The sequence below is a fragment of the Alosa sapidissima genome, chromosome 24 (assembly GCF_018492685.1).
Source record: "Alosa sapidissima isolate fAloSap1 chromosome 24, fAloSap1.pri, whole genome shotgun sequence".
In the NCBI taxonomy this organism is placed as follows: domain Eukaryota; kingdom Metazoa; phylum Chordata; class Actinopteri; order Clupeiformes; family Clupeidae; genus Alosa; species Alosa sapidissima.
The window spans coordinates 9,792,342-9,809,674 of NC_055980.1; the positions used below are offsets into that span (position 1 = coordinate 9,792,342).

Sequence of the window (17,333 nt, forward strand, 5' to 3'; positions counted from 1 at the left end):
GGGCACCAAGAGACAGAGAAACGACCAACCTTTAGCTAATAACTAGTAGCTTTACTGCAAACTGATTTGCACTCTTGTTAGAGAACGTTTACAATGTCAAAATGCACCAACAGCATGTTGCATAAAGATGATACTTTTCGAGTCCTCTCCATTAAGATCCAACTTGAACTTATGCTAGCCTACTCCATTTAATTGAGAACCCCATCTAAGCACGCACGAGAGGGAGAGAAAACGAGTGGCAGGTTCCAGCTGGCTTGTCATTGTTGATGATGATTGATATTTTCTTTTAAATATAAGAAACGTATAAAAGGAAATCATGAAGGCAACAAATACGAGATTAGGGGAAATTGCGGATTTATCCGGTTCTCACTACTGTTATAAACTATGAGATCCAGGTCACTATGACATAGGCTGCACTCACTGTGATTTGGAAAGTGGACAAGAATATGAAGAGTTGTCTTTGCCTTTGTTTAATGGAAATGGTGAGTCTTGAAGTAGGCCTATTCAATAATTTGTTTACATGAAGCACATTGATATGCCGATTGAAACGCATTCCACTCAGCTAGGTGGCTACTGGCTACCAGGCTCATAATTCACATTTAATTGCAAACAGAAAATGTCAAGCAAGCATCATGTCATACATGCATCTATTTCCAAAGGAATGAAAGCTGTTTGTGCCAACTTAATATAATGCTTATCATTGTTAATATTGTGCTATTCATGTGGCACAAACAATGTTTGAGTTTGTGGACTAGCCATAGGAATGGAGCTGGTAAAAAAGATCATTATGAGAATGTGTGGACAGTGGCACACAATGGGCTTAAAGTGACAGTGCACCATTTACAAATGAGATAAACAGCATCACATGTGTAGTATTTCTTAAGAAATGAATACTTTAAAACAAAATTACTGTGTCATTATTATCTTTTAAATAATATAAAAGTGTTGACCTTGGCTTCCCTTATGAGTCGCCACTGGCAGACAGCCTAATAAATTGTTTGCAGGCAAATCTGTGGCCTAGCGCAGTGAAATGCCATCAGTCAAATTATTACTCATCCTTACAGTGGGCTCCGAAATTTGGAAAAACAATATTTTTATTTGTCATGTAGCTATCCGTTTTGTACAGATTACTCAGGTATGCACATGTGTATATTGTATGCGCATGCATATATCGTAAAAGATTTCAAGACAGAAACATTGAACCTATTTTAATCTGTATTTATAAAAAAAAAATCTGTGGATTAGATGGAAGTGTTAAAATTATGATCGATAGTCTAATAATGCCATTATTAAGTGAAGAGTACCTGATGACTTGTTCAGGACTTGAAAAAGATTGGGACTTGGACTTGGACTCGACTTGGCTTTGATGAGACTTGGACTTGGACTCGACTTGCCCTTCTCTGTATTTACTTGGGACTTGACTTGGACTTGAGTGCTAAGACTTGGGACTTACTTGTGACTTGCCAAACAGTGACTTGGTCCCACCTCTGGTTATTACTGTACACAATTGATCAAATTTAGCCTCGGTGAACCCAGCTAAATCCAGAAGTCCATTTGAATGATGTGGTGTTAGCCAGGCTAGATAAAACCTTGGATGGATAAAAAAAAATATTTTACAGTGTACATACACACTGTAACCTAAACTCACCTTGACTTTTTTTTTTATTTAATTTTTTTTAAACGGCACTTTATAGACTGTATTTTTGTTTGTTTGAAGTGCCAATTATGGATTGTGCAATATACATTTCAATTCCTTACATGTATTCTGGTAGCATACATCTTTAATTTATCCATGAAGTTCTGCTTAAACAACTGATCTGTTCCAGTGGTAGTTGCTAGCTTCCACATTAATTGTCCGACATGTCAGTGATTGTATTGTACCTCTTATTTATCATTTGACTGGCAATCATCTTTCAAAAATACATATTATGTATGATATGAGAGTTCTGTAGTTATTTAGTTTCATTTGGTACTTGCTTTGAACATTTCAGACCACAATTACCAAAAATATTGGAAAAAAACCCTTTATTGTAAGTCTACTCATTTGGTATTTACATGATTAGACCATCAGTACACAAGGTTATGCCCTCCTGCTCAGCATGTTAGAGTACTGATGGAACACTTGGAACTAGTTCACACCTTTTTAGCATGTAAAACAAAGTCTGAAGAAATATTGCTAAACTTGTAATGCAGACCAATTACATATTGAAGGTTCCAGTTATACTGTTAATACATTTGGTGAAGTACAGTATGACAAAGCACAATGCTGCAGATGTCTACAGTATATACACATCTTTATCTTACATATTTAGTGAAACTTCAAAACTAAACGGATTGTCTGATGGTAATGAACGAAAATCTCTTAACAGTTCAATGGTACATAAGCGGAAACCATATGGTACAGCAATGTATAAATAACGTAGGAATGTAAAATCATTCATGCAAATAATAAATGCTACCACATACACTCACACACAGATAATACACTAGATCCCCAAGGTCCAGCAGAGAATTTGCTTGTTAGGTGTATGAGGCCCAGTAGGTCTGGGGTTTGCTGTAGGGTGTTCTAGAGATGGCTGATAAAGACTGCTGCTTTATCAGATCTAATTCACATATTTTCATTAAACATCTCCATTCTCTAATCAACTAAAATACTGAACGATGCTGAAAAACATAAATGGGCTACTTTTCAATGAATGAAAACATACAAAATATAACAAAACAAAACCTATTTGCAACAGAAAACATAAAAAAATATGATCAAAGACTGTAAAAAAATACATTTTTCTTCCATCATGCTATAAGCAGCATTCATAGAAGCACAAACAGAGATCAGTTGTAAAATGAAAAAAAAAAAAAAAACTATGAAAACAAATAAAAAAAATCAAGGCAAAATATGACTACCTTAAAAACTGTATCCCTACACTCAATGCTATATCACCACCTAATTTATCACCACCTTCTCTGCCATTTCTACCCCACATGAAACCATGAAGACAGAAGAAGAGATGTTCTAACTTCTCTAATGTTTCTCCCCTTCTCCCCCTCTCCTGGCTTAGGCCTACATGTAGAATTGTTTTGAGGCCCTGTGAATGAATTAGCTTTCCTGAGAACCTGTCTGTGCACTCCTGCATCTGCCAGAGGCAACAGCACAGCAGTCTTCTGCTGGGTTTAGAAGGACTAGTGCTTCCAGTAGTTCTTTTAACCTCCACGTACAGCGGTCCCCCCAGTAAATCCCCCCCCCCCCCCCAGTCGATGTGCTCTCCCACTGACCGCTAGAACAGAGGAGGCTGAAGCTCCTTACAGCTCGCCACAGATGGCACCGCGTTCTGTGCAGAAATACACCCAGCCTCTGGTCATTCAGCCAGCAGCTTGGACACGCTCACGGAGGTTATTACGTAAACACAAAGCCAAGCTTAAGTGAAAGATGATCATCTATGACAAATGGACCATGTTCAAAAGAAAACAAAAAACATCCCAATGTGTTCCATTACCACGAACACTACCTACTATAAAAATTGTGCAAAATGCAAACCTTTATGTTGTTGTGAACTTGAAAGTATACACACCCAGTAATCAAGAGTTTTTGCTAGTTAGTCAACTTGCAAAAAAAAAAAACCACTGCAGAATGCACCCTATGAGACCTGGAGCCTAATTTGAATGGCGGACAAAAAGCAAAGTCTATCAACAAGCAAAGTTATTGTGCATGAACTATAGTATTAGTATAAGTATATATACTCTTTTGATCCTGTGAGGGAAATTTGGTCTCTGCATTTATCCCAATCCTTGAATTAGTGAAACACACTCAGCACACAGTGAACACACAGTGAGATGAAGCACACACTAATCCCGACTCAGTGACCTGCCTGCTACAGCAGCGCTCGGGGAGCAGTGATGGGTTAGGTGCCTTGCTCCATGGCCGTGGATGTGGCCATGGGAGAGCAGTGCTCAACCACTTCCCCCGCCCACATTTTTCCTACTGGTCGGGGATCGAACCGGCAACCCTTCAGTTACAAGCCCGAAGCCCTAACCAGTAGGCCACATATAGGTATTTTGTGGTATGTGGGAGCATTGAGCTGACTCATTAATGTTTGCGTTTTTAATTTCTAACCCATGGTGTTAAATTAGCAAATTGATTTGGCCTATTATTAAATTAGCTTTAAAAGACTTTGCACTTTGCTCATCATTCAAATTGAGGCCACCTATATTTCAATGGTACCTTGATAGAGCTCCTTCGGTTTCCCTTAAATGACCTAGAGCATCACCCCTCTTCACCACTGGCCTCAGGCTGGACCAGATGTCCGTCTATTATAATTTAAATTGGCCTGGGCCGGTGATGGATTCACCACTCACAGGAGCATAATGTGAATTGATTGGCCCACTGGTGTGCTTGGCTGACAAATGAATTATTGCCAGTGTGTTACAGTATTTGAAATGGTGGGGGAGAGAGGGCACAGCCATTCATACAGCACACACACACACACACACAGAATTGAGATTAAAGACCAGTCTCGAAAAATACAGATTTCTCAGATCACAAAGGAAAAAAAACTGTAAATACAACCAAAATGAGGCAAAACAAACAACAACAACAACAATGGCAACAACAGTATAAAAAACCCTGCCCACACATACTCACAGGAGTCTGTCATTATATCCTGAGCTCCCGTCCAACACGGAAGTCTACAAGCCTGACTAGTGACTACACCTCTGAAGACCAGCATGGCGGGCTTGAGTGATGGGGGGCCGCCGGCACTTTGGCATGGCGGTGCAGAGACAGCTGCCTGTACCATCAGTCGGGAGCCTCGGGGCTCACAGGGTGCTAATGGCCCATGACCCACCAGAGCACCCCCGCCGAGTGCGCAGGTGGACCGGCCCTGATTGATGTGCTAAATGATCCCTACAGACATGTCATTTCCTCGAGAGTGGGAAGTGGGATTTTTAGAAGATTCGGACAAAATATTTGTACAAATGAGCAATGATTTCTGCATCTATGAGCCCTTGAGACATCTGGGAAAACATTTTGATAAATATGCGGATGAATACGAGATGTCCACAGTTCTGGAAGCCTCAAAATCAACAAAAACAAAAATATGATACAGTACATGCCAAAAAAAAACGATAAATAATGAGGCTATTACTAGCTTTTACATCCAGTTCATAAACCCACTCTAAATTGTGCCAAATGACACCACATTAAAGAAGAGTGTAGAGGACGGGAGGCCAACTGTCTGACCGGGTGTGGACTCTCCCAGTGTGCAGCCTAAAAGCCTCTCTGATGGCACATAGAAGGAGAAGTTCTCCCCAAGCCAGTGTGAGTACCTGAGCATTTACCCAGTAGAGCACAGTCGTGCTCCCTAATGGCTGGCTAGTGACTCTAGCCTTCCTAAAGAGGAACTACAGGAACTAAGGGTTTTTTTTTCCAGGACTTCCATCCACACACACATTGACAGGCATCCAGGGTGGGTGCCACATTCTGTCATAACGCTTATGTACATACACCTTACATACACTGAGCACGCACTTGTAAATCAAAGCTCTACAGGGGTTCAGGTTCAGACAGATATACTTATGCTGTGCCGAGATACAAAAAATGCAAAGGGCCATTTGTGCTTAAGCGGATCTCAAAAGCCAGTGAGTTTCAGCTTATAATGTTACACAGGACAGCTGTGTCTGTCAAGACAAGCTGAATCTGTGCCGATTGGGAATCTCTCTGGCTTTCTCTCGCCTGGTACAGCGTTAGCTGCCTATCAGGATGAGTAGTCATTGCTCTTTGGTTGAATACATGTTACTAAGATGTGTTTGCCTCTTTGGCAAGACTTGCAAAAAGCTCCCTTCCACAAGCTGTTAAAATGCACCAATTTTAGTGTCATGTCTTCCTTTTTGATTCATATTTCTAAAATCTTTGTAGTGGACAAGAATATTTACTAAGTCTTCAAGCAGGTCTTCATATTGTTTTTTTTACTGAAATATGAAATGTATGAAATAAAAGTGCAAGAGAAAAGCACAGCTACGGCAGAAAGACATCACTACAGCTATAAAACCTCAGCACACAAAAAGAAGTAAAAAACAAATAATCAAATCTCTGTCCTCCTACATCCTGGATCCGTGGATCTGAAAAAGCTGTAATACAAGAACAGACACAAAGAGGACATTCATCAGAAAAGCTGTACACACAAGCACCCAGGAAAACATATCCCTCTTTCAAATCCATAACAAAGCAACAACAAAACCTCTCTGTAGCATTACATAGGCTACTGCTCCAAAGCTATTTTAGTGTGTGTGAGTTTGCTATGAATCAGATGGCTGATGCATACATCACTTTTGTACAAATGTTGCGGTTTGGATGTCAGTGCAGGTGAGAATGGCAGATGGTGGGAATGACAAAGAGTTCACAGAGTGCTTTGATGTGTGTGTGATCTGGTTATATCATCTCCCATCCCTCCTCACCCCCCACCTAAGCTTTGGGTGACTCCTGTGTGGCCATCTACACAATGTGCCTGGCTTTGCCCCTATGGGACTGTCTGAACCCAGAGGGAGGGCATATCAGGCAGTACTGAGGACGCACAAAAGGATCACAGCGGTGAGTGTGTGTGTCTGTGTGTGTCGAGGGAGTTCTATTAGCATGAACGCTGAATATCTACCACCTGGGTCTGCAAGTCTGTTTGGCTTCATCCAGACCTGCTTTCCTCTTATGTGTGAAATGTGTCTCTCTTGGTGTGTGTGTGTGTGTGGGGGGGGGGTTTGTGAGTGGGTTCCTGGAACATGCCAGAACACTCCTCTGTGGAGGTTTGTGCTACTGCAGTTCACTGGCAGTCTGACATTTATTCGCTTTATTCTTAACTCTCAGTCCATTTCAGCCACAGCAGGCCTATATTTCTTGGAAAATCAATAACATTACTTAAAGGACATAGTAATTAGTAACGGCAACCAGCAATTTTGTTCCAATTTCCTATATATCTGAGGAGTGATGAGCAAAAGCCACTGCCCTATTTATGATCTCAGCTATTAGTAGGAGTGGAATGTGGTGTGGAACAGTGCCTCCTCAGGCCTGAGGGCAGATCGAGATCAATGTCACACTTACAATGAGGCCAAATCAGCTGAGCATAGGCGAGAAGAGGGAGAGAGAGAGAGAGAGAGAGAGGGAGAAAGAGAGAGAGGGCTTTCTTTGTCACCTCTTCTATCTTCGACTAGAAGTCTCTCAGATGTAATCAAAAGGACTCTTAAAGTCAGGAGGGAGAATAACAACCTAATTAGGAAACTATACTTTTCTGGTTGTCTTTGCTCTTGGGAGTATTTCTATCCTGTTAAAATGAAGTATGTACTGTATTTATAACAAAGATTTCATGTTTTTAGGGTCTTGGCTAATGTCATATATACTTGTATGTGTACTGTGTGTATGAGTACTGTGTGTAATGAATGTGTAATGGATGTTTATCTATTTGATATTGTTTGGTCTTGCTGCAATAACATGAGCCAGGAACAGCAAAGATATTATTGACATAAGCCTACTATTCTGACTATGCAGAACAAAAAATATATCTGAATCTATTGTACTGCACATCAAACTATCTTACAGATAAGACTTGGAAAACATATTTCCTCAGGTCCTAACCTCGTTACCGCCCACTGATTGGAGCAGTGCAAAGCCACTCAGTGTAATCTTATGGGCGGGTATCAGGCTAAACACAACGTAATCTAATGACAGAGAGAAGCCCAGCAGCCTCCAACCACCCACCCACCCTGCTTCCTACTGCAGCGATGACGATGACTCACCCTCTTCCCAGAGAGATGCTCACAGCTCCAGCCCTGCTCTAGCACCCCCCCCCCCCAAACACACACACTCTTCCCCACTCTACTGATTAGAGTCAGAGGTAGTGCTACTCATCAGAAGTCCTCTAGGGTGGGGCTTAAAGTTGGTTTGGTGATGGTTGGCTAGTTTTGTGTGCAGCACGAATAGGAGCTCAACACAATAGTGTGTGGTGGTGTCTGAACATGCGACAATGTGATGAGATGCGTTTTTACAAAGACACATATGGGAGACAGTTGGGGTTTCATACCCCATGTTTTAACTAAGACGCCAGGTGTTTCCAAGTAACATACATCTGGTGCAACATCTGGTGCATCGTCACTTTATAGAGGCTTTTAAAGCTTTACAGAGTATGTCCCTTGGTTGGTTGAATATTTTGAGTATATTTTGTGCAGGGCTAGGATGACTGTTTGGTTAAGCTCTCGGGGAGGAGGGAAGACCAGCCACTGCTGACCGCTCAGGACTATGGTGCTACGGCTACAGCTACATCTAGAAGCACCACTGCAAGCATGCTCGGGGGTTCAGTCCTCACCCATCCGCCATTGTGTGGGGAATCGCGAGTAGCTCTACAGTGGTCTGCTAGTCCCTAATCCACTCATTGCGAGGGTCATTTCTCTCCCCTTCCTGCTCCTCCTCCTGCTCCTCCTCTCTTGCAGGGTCCTGCTCCTCCTGTACCTCCAAAGGCTTGTCACATAAACACACACACATACATACATACACGCACACACATGCACACACACGACAGCACAACATAGAATGACGACAGGACAACGAGAATGGAGAGAAGTAGGATGAGAATTGCGGACAGTGAGGGATTGGTGGGTGTGTGCGGTACGTGTATGTGATGATTATGTGATGAGTGGTGGTGTGACTGAATGACACATTATGTTCTTTTTTCCTTTTTGGAACATTGGTCATGGGGAACGTTAATACGGTTCCTCATCTAGAAAGCCAGGTGGGTGAAGAGTGGGTGAGCGAATCATGATGATTGTTGATGATGTCTGGAGACGTGTTGGTTATACCAGCTGCTTGTGTGAATGTGTGTGTGTGTGTGTGTGTGTGTGTGTGTGTGTGTGTGTTGGAGTTAAAGTAACTCCCTTGTTAGAGGTGTACTCATTCAGTGAATCAGACTCAAATGAACTTGCTCTTCAGCAAACAGAGGGAATGTTTACAAACTTTGTACACATTTGCAAGGACATAGGATTCTATTAAAGTTTACTAAAAACACACTACAGTGCATGTATGAGAGAGCAAAATAAGCCCAAGTATCAATGGCTCTCTCTGAAAGGTATGTGTGTGTGTGTGTGTGTGTGTGTGTGTGTGTGTGTGTGTGTGTGTGATTCTAACCTTAGTCTTGTGGCTTTGCTCTGTCCCCAGGCCTCCGCCAGGTGTGTGCAGCTCTTTGGACACGACACAAAGGAACTCAGCCTGGTCCTCTGTCCCGTAGCTGTAAGATGAGCCGATGTTCACCATCTACCAGAGAGAGAGAGAGAGAGAGAAGGAAAGAGAGAGAGAGGGAAAGGGGAGAACAAAGGAGAAGGAAGGAGAGAAAGAGAGAGAGAGGAGAGAGGGAGAGAAGGGAGGGAAAGAGAAAGAAAGAGAGGGAAGGAGAGAGCAAGAAACAGATTGTTCCCTCTCACAGTGTTTGATTTCTTGGTAACACTATAGAGTTCTGGGGTGGATTGAAAAGGGGAATCAGTTTACATTCAAACCCAACATTTCACATTTGACAGCACATTTATGTGGGGCAGGCGTCTCAACGCATTGGACAGCTTTGAAACCACACGTCCACGTCAAGCGCACTGAACACTGGGTAAGGTGTAGGAGGAAGGTTTCGGGTTGAGCACGACGTTAAGGATGTGGACAGGAAGGGGTGGGGTAATGGATAAAAAAGGGGGGATACGAGGGGGGGGGTAATCAACTCAGTGTCAGTCCAACCCACAGTCCAGAGCAGTCCGGGGCGGGGCTTGCGGCAGGCGCGCACGCTGACCTGCTCAAACTTCCAGCCATCGGACATGGTGGAGACCATCTGCGTCAGCTCCTCCTCCTGGCACTGCAGCACGCGGTACACGTGTTTGGGAGGCACTTGCTGCTGGATGGAGAGAAAGAGAGACAGGAGAGAGAAAGAAAGACAAAGAGAAGATGTAGGATGGGAGGGAGAGGACATGGAATGATGAGTAAATGTGAGGATGTGAGAGAAGTGAGAGAAGTGAAGTGTTGTGAGGGGATTAATGGAAGGATGAGTAAATAAACAAGAGCATAAAAGCAAGAGATGGAAAGATTGAATGAAACAGTAGATGAAAAGAGATAGATTGGTAGATAAATAGATGGATAGATGGATGGATGGATGGACAGATGTAGATAACAATACATCAGGGACAAAGTAAAGATAAGATAGCATGAATATTTAGATTAGAGAGGGCAGGAAAGACAAGGAGGTGAGTTGTGGTTGGAGAATGATGCCGGAGAGAGAAGAGACAGCACCCAGCAGGAGGGAGAGCAGGAGGGAGCAAACGAGTGGGAAAGAGCGAGAGAAAGAGAGATGGAGAGAAAAAAAAGGAGAGATGTTACATGAGCCGAATGGAGAGAGAAACGCTCACATTATTAATACAGTAAACAAAAATGGTTGAACTGAGCCCTCTGTGTCGCACACTCGCAGGACAAAGAGACACACACACACACGCACATACGCACACACACACACGCACACACACACACACAGAAGAGGAAGTTGCACAAGGCTCCATCTGAGCTCTTATTTTAGACTGGGCTGAAATGGGTCTTTTTTCTCTCCTTTTCTCTCTTTTCATGAGGCTTCCGCCCCCTCCGTCCCCCTCAGCCCTCAACGCTAAGGCCACCAGCAACATTGTGCTTTCTTCACATGACTTCCCCCGGTGAAAGGGCACGGCCCTGCAGAGCACCATTACATCTTCAAATGAGGGGGGTCAAGGGCCACTGCTTGTTATGGTGTTGAATTGCATTGAATGCAGTGCTGGAGACACATCTCGTTCACTTTCATCCGTTGCCGAAGTGAATTGTGGTTCTGTTGCGTTGCGTTGAGTCGCTCCCGTCGTCTCCATAAAAAGTTGAGAAATGTTCGACGGACAGCAACGCAAGGCACCAGCCAATCAAATTATGGTTATACTTCAAGGCATTTGCACTGGCATGCAGTCCACTGGCATGCAGTAACACAACTGTGTTGGGTTGCACTAGATTTCTTTTGATTGACATACAGAGGTGTTTCTCTAACACTCCAGTCCTTTCACTACACTGGTGATTGGCCAGGTGGCCAAGGGGGGTGGGGGAGGGGTGGCATGCACACACATGTATGGTGGCTTCCCCTTTTTATATATGTCAGACATTCTACCTTGATTCTGTCACCATGCTGAACATTATTATGCTTGTCTGCAACAACATGTTTCCGACACAGTGCCATTCTTGCTTCAATAGGCATGTTCAAAACTCAGGTCCCACCGAGATTTGAACTCGGATCGCTGGATTCAGAGTCCAGAGTGCTAACCATTACACCATGGAACCCCCCCTGCTGGTGGCTGACTGCAACTGAGCCTGAGTCGCACTACAAGGAAATGGACGTCTGCTCAGGTCACCAAATCCAACGGCCCGCGAAGGTTAAAAAAAGAGCACTGAGGATTCTCATTAAGTGCCTTAACGACCTGTCTGTCTGCGTGGAAAGCTGCCCTTGTGCTATTTATTGCCTGTACTAAACTGATCTCGTATTGATTCTCCTTTCGCCCTGTGAGGCAGCAGTGGAGAGCCGTTACCTGGGTCGTCTTACTGTCCCGCTCCAGAATGCGCTCCTTTATGAGTTTGATGAGCGGTGTGATGTTGTAGAACTCGGCCTCCTCCAAAACACCTTGATGAAACAGAACATTAGAGTTCAACATCAGCTTTTGACTAAAGGCACATGGACTCAGTGAATGATGTATTCAAATATGCAGCTCCCCTTAAAATCCCCACACAGAGACTGCCTTATCCTTGATACAGAGACTCGTTACATAAGTGAGCAAAATTCCCCTTTATAATAAATGAATAAATGTAAATATATTATGATGACCACAGGCTCATATTTGAATGTTACATTTTTGTGCGTCTGTTTTTGTGCTGCTTTCATGTACTTCCTGGAATGGCTATTGCCATAATGGTGTCATAAATGTATAGTGGGTCTGAAATGAGAGACCTTCCTCTGCCAGCTCCTTGTTGTAGACCAGCTTTCCATGCCGCAGGTAGTTCAAGATGGGGCCGAAGTAGGTGGGGTCGCGGTCGATCACATACGCTCCCGTCTCGTCCTGTTAGAGGAGAGATCAGGGGGAGACAACACGGTCACCAGTCCATCTCAGGAGACATAGGGACACAAGATCTGCTTCCCCCCCCCCACACACACACAGAGTAGAGTTGTGTTACATCATACACTGTACTGTGTATGTCCTCCAGCATCTTGCTCTATGAGTGGGAGAGCAGAGAGCTGATGTCAATGGATAAGTACAGCAGTGCTGGAAGGGAAGAGGGAGAGATCGAGGGAAGAAGGGAGGGAGTGAGAGAGGAAGAGAGAAAGAGAGGAAGAGATGTAGAAGAGAAAGCTGCCTGAGAAAGCCTTGCTGGTGTCGTCACAGCAAGTCTCGCTGTGATCACTGACGTGTGTGTGTGCGTGTGTGTGTGTGTGTGTGGCTGAGTGACTTAGTGCCGTGAGGACCAACTCGGCTCCCTGAGCCACTCAGAGCCCAATGTAAGTACTCCACAGTGCTTGGCCTTTTTTCGAGGAAGATAAGAGCTTGACTTTCTCTCTTTCTCTCTCTCTCCACATCTCTCTCTCTTGCTCTCTCCATTACTGCACGGCGTGTGCCTTACACAACCCGGCCCTAGGCAACACTCTTTTTCACGCTCAGAGAAAGCCGGAGAACGAGAGGAGGGCTGGGAGTGGGAGAGAGAGTAGGTGCTGTGGGATGAGAGGCGGGGTGGATCCAGTTTAGTAACATCTTACTTTGGTGAGGGCTGGATTGTATCATATTCCATGCAGCAATCTTTAGTTTATAAACAATCTGTGCTTTCAGAGTGATATCAATGTACTTGAGGGTTTGTGGTGTGGCCGAATGCTTTTATGTCCAGATCTTACCAAGAAGTCACGTTAACAAATAAAAAAACAAAATACACTTGGTGAACTGTTTTGAAGAATTTCGGTGATGTGATGTAAACCTTGATTGAGGGAATACATGAAAACAAGCAAGGAAGGGAGAGATGTTGCTGGAGGATGATGTTGGACACAGACAATGAAGGATCCAGCCGTAGGCGGAATGAAGGCTTGGGGGACAAATCGAGAGAAGGCAATGGAGAAAAAGAGAGAGAGAGAGATGGAAAGTGTCAGACAGAGACAGACTGAAGCTTAATGGAGACGGAGCGAGGGGGTGGGGGTGGGGGTGAGGGGAGCCAGGGGAGGTAAGTGATAATAGAGGGCCTATTCCTGAAAGGAAGAGCGCAGCAGTCACATGGGCAGCCACGCCGTGACGGGCTAAATTAGTGAGGAGAGGAGAACGGGGGGACAGAGAGGAGTGAGAGAGGGGAGAGATGAAAGGCTTCTGATGGAAGAGGGGGAGCTGGAACAGAACAAGAGGGACAAGGGACACTCAGGATGGGCACAGGAAGGGGGTCGATAAGAGACGGCAATGTGAGGACATATGCTGAGGCATAAGCCTTGACGTCCACAGACACACATACACAGGGAAACAAAACGTCATATTCTTTCTAAATAGAGAATCTTGCCTAGTCAAAAATGTCTTAATACTACAATATTCAGCTCTGCATTCATGTTCAGCATATCTGATACTAAATACTGCAATTCTGTACATGCAGTTACAACAACAGCAAGAAACAACTAACCCGTGTGTGACCTGAAAAGACTTCCTTCCTGATTTTCTCACTGACTCACATACAACACAACGCAATAACACAACCATCTTAATATACACACCCTACACAGAGTTGTCTAATCTGACTGACTTAGCAAAAACTGTCAGCAGGTGAGGTCTGACGACACCTGTGTGGTGCCCACACTGCTGGCTCAGTCTTCAGGGACAGAGTGTCCTTGTTGGCTTTACACTCCAGCACGTCTTTTGAGCTGAGTAACCGAAAAATGTGGGGGCAGATTTGACTAGCAAATCAGCGTCACCAAACTACCCTCCCCCCCTCACCCCACCCCACCCCACCCCCCTTCTGTGTGCTTTAATAGGACCACTGTTGATGGTGAGGAGCGCGTCGTTTAATGACGGAAAATGTCAAGCCTCGTCTCAGGTTAATGCTCCACCAGGAAATGTGGAGAACGAGTCCCTGTGGGGGAACTCGTACTTCCCACAGGAAACAGCCGCCTGGCTAAACAAAACAATAGCCTTGTTTATGCCTGACACAAAACACTATACTCTCTCTCTCTTTCTGCCAGCAATTCCCTCTCTTTTTCTCGCTCCTTCCACTTACTTCACTACATAGGCTCTTCAAGTGTCGCCCGTAATGGCAAGCAAGCGAGCAAACAGCAACATGACTTGCCTGCTGAAGGGTGGGACGAGTCTTCACACAGCATCTGAGCCCCACCTCTCTCTCTCTCTTTCTCTCTCTCTCACACACACACACACATTTTCCCAAAGATAGTATAGACCATGCAACTTGTAATTAAGGCTGAACAGATGTAAATGTACTGGCCCCCTGCACGTCAGCAACTATCCGCCATTCAAACGCCACCCTGTGTTTACACCCTCACGGCGATGGGAGGGAGGGAGAGAGAGAGAGAGAGAGAGAGAGAGAGAGAGAGAGAGAGAGAGAGAGAGAGAGAGAGAGAGAGAGAGAGAGAGAGAGAGAGAGAGAAGGAAAGGGAGAGAGAGTTTGCCAGACTGCTGCCTACACTGTTCTGGCGTGATCGAACATATCTTATCTTTACACAAGTCCTGCAGGATGCGGGGGAGCCTTTATAGTGGGTGCGAGTACAGACATGTGCTGGAATCTGCCCATAAAATCTAATAACCACTGAAACTATAGTCCTTCCCTGACGATGCTCGCTCACACAGAGAGAGACCCTGCTGTGATTCTTGACCTTTCGCTGGGCCTGTTTAATAATGGATGACGCGCGCGGATGTATGTTTTAAACTGGTTCAACTGCCCTCTACCCGGCAGGAGGGGGGCAAGAGTGACATTTCAGATGGTCTGTTTGCTTAGAGCTTGTGGAGAGAGGGGAGGAGAGATAGAGAGAGGGAGAGATAGAGAGAGAGAGAGAGAGAGTGTGTCACACACACACACACACACACACACACACACAACACAGACAAAATGGGAGGCAAACTCACACGTGTGCCCTCTACAAAGGCCTCAAGACAAAAACAGAGACCAGAAAAAGCAGAGGTTTCAGTCAAGGAAATTGGAAATAGAACAGATCTATTTCTGAAATCTGAATGTTAAAAAAGATGGCCACTGATTGTATTTGAGGGGCAAGGCACTCACTGTCAGCTAGTATGCATGCACATGGGTTTTCAGCTTGCACTTAATGTGTGTGTGTGTTTGTGTGTGTATGTTGTAAGTGAGAACATGTTGATATAAAAATCGTTTGATGCTGACAAAAAAGGCATGGCTTTAAAATGGCTTGTTAAATGTAACTTTATGCCTTCTTCCTCATTTCAGGAATTGGTATGCCTCAGGCCCCACCCCCTCTCTACACACTGTTTACCTGCTACAGGCTACTGCGGCCGACACGTTAGCTAGCTTGTCTGTTTGTTTGCAAAGAATTGTCCCACCCCAAATACTCAGAATTGTTTATATATCCATATGGCAGTCATAAAGGACTGTAGCGTAAATTCACTTACTGAGGCTGTGATCGGTTGAATCAAAGCAGAAATCCTCGGCCATAACACTTATTTCACTCATGATATGTCTTGTAATACATAGCAGACATCATACAGACATGTTTGCAAGGTTAAAACCCGGAGATGATCTTTAATAGAGACTGAATCAGGGAATGTCCCCAACCAACCCAGTGCAGTCACTCCAGCACAAGAGCTCCAGCGTGCCCCTACAGTGATAAAAATCAGCTTGTCACCATCTTGGCTGCCAAAACATTGAGGGCCTGAAACTGCACCAGAACTTGTTGGCTCTATTTTGGGTCTCTCTCTCTTTCTCTCTCTGTGTGACTAGGTCACACTCTGATATAAAACAGAAGCTGGCTTTTCCACCAACACATACATGGAAAGACAGTGAGAAGAATACTTGAAGTATTCTAAATGAAGATGGACTTTAAAGGGATATACTGTGGCAATTAGGGCCTACAAAAGCACGTGGTTATGAGTAGCCTAATTATTACGATGTAATTAATTAGTAGAAGAGGAGAGGAGAGAGGCAGGCAAAGGAAAAGCGAGGAGTGGAGTGCTGTGGAAATATTTTGGCTGCGTGTGTGAAGGTCATATGTAGACTCCCAAGTCTGTCCTACTCATCGCTTCACCGCAGCCACTGATGCACGGGAAACCAATTTGCGCAAGACAGCAAAAAAAGAGAGATCCTACTCTCGCTCACTCACTCTCTCTCTCTCTCTCAAACACACACACACACAGTGACAATTATGTGTGTGTGTGTGCGACAGAGAGAGAGATGGAGGATGACTCTGTAAAGTATAAAGGGGAACAAGAGCAAAATGCACGATAAATAGTTTGAATAAGACTGATGCTAGAGGACATCTGAAATACATTCAGTTAAGAAGCTACAGTAGCTGCATAACACTCCACCGCACGTGTGCACGCATCTGACTTAGTAGCTTCATTTGGGCAAAGTGATGCTGTTGCTAGGGCAACTCATCAATTAGACCTTGGTCTTCGCTAAGGAGTAAGAGCAAGATTTTATTAAAAAGGAAGGGCGAGGTAGGGGGACAAATCAACATTATGAATCTTGCCTTACCGTGTCAGAATGCAAGTCTTGCTGCTGGCACAGGCGATAGAGGAAGGAGGTCTGTTCTTTGAGCAGTGTCTGTCGTGTTGTGAGGAAAACTGTGCCGCCAACATTGAGCCGAACCCATTTGCCATTGTTTCCGCTCGCTGTGTTGATTCCTGACCCGTTGCCGATGGTTTGCGTTTCAGCGCCGCTGGTCTCTGTCGTGGACGAAGCGGTAGTCGTACTGTCGGTCCCTTCGCTGTCTTTGTTGTTGTTATTGTTGTTATTATTATTGTTTGCGTTAGCAGGGAGCGATGAGGTTTCTGATGTAGCCTGGGACACCGCTATTCGTTTATCTTCTGTTGCCATGAGGAGAGAGAAATGGCAAAGATGCGATGTGTATAAAGACGAACTGCTTCCACTCGCGGCAGAACACTTTTGTCACTTGCAACCTCCTCCAACGCTGACTCGCCATCGACTGCACATCACTCCACCTAGTATCCTGTTTATGCAGTGCCGTGGTGCATTGTGGTTGTTGAAGTTTCATAGCCTGTTGAAACCTGGACCTCGAGAACTCTTTACAAATGTTCACTATCACAACTAAGAGTGACCT

General features: G+C 44.5%; 1 protein-coding gene across 5 annotated transcripts; it reads right to left on the minus strand.

The window, feature by feature from the left end:
• Positions 1–5,940: 5,940 nt before the first annotated feature.
• On the minus strand, positions 5,941–17,201 carry kctd17 (potassium channel tetramerization domain containing 17). 5 transcript variants are annotated; one of them, XM_042082648.1, is made up of 7 exons: positions 16,748–17,201; positions 12,009–12,117; positions 11,593–11,684; positions 9,801–9,899; positions 9,158–9,283; positions 8,343–8,494; positions 5,941–6,123 (listed from the first exon to the last, which is right to left on the minus strand). In XM_042082648.1, exons 1-6 carry the CDS (start codon positions 17,087–17,089, stop codon positions 8,390–8,392), a joined length of 873 nt encoding a protein of 290 aa, XP_041938582.1. In that variant the 5' UTR covers positions 17,090–17,201; the 3' UTR covers positions 5,941–6,123; positions 8,343–8,389. The 5 variants fall into 5 exon arrangements, with proteins under 5 accessions (XP_041938582.1, XP_041938579.1, XP_041938581.1 ...); XM_042082645.1 differs by having other exon boundaries at positions 9,753–9,899; XM_042082647.1 differs by having other exon boundaries at positions 9,801–9,902.
• Positions 17,202–17,333: the final 132 nt, after the last annotated feature.

Bases quoted from the DNA above. Each gene is read 5' to 3' on its own strand.
- kctd17 (XM_042082644.1), bottom strand. From the start codon at position 17,089: ATGGCAACAGAAGATAAACGAATAGCGGTGTCCCAGGCTACATCAGAA. The intron at 12,118-16,747 runs GTAAGGCAAGAT...CTCCTCTAACAG, and splicing joins AAGACTTGCATTCTGACACG to GACGAGACGGGAGCGTATGT. The intron at 8,495-9,157 runs GTTAGAATCACA...TTATGTGACAAG, and splicing joins AGCAAAGCCACAAGACTAAG to CCTTTGGAGGTACAGGAGGA.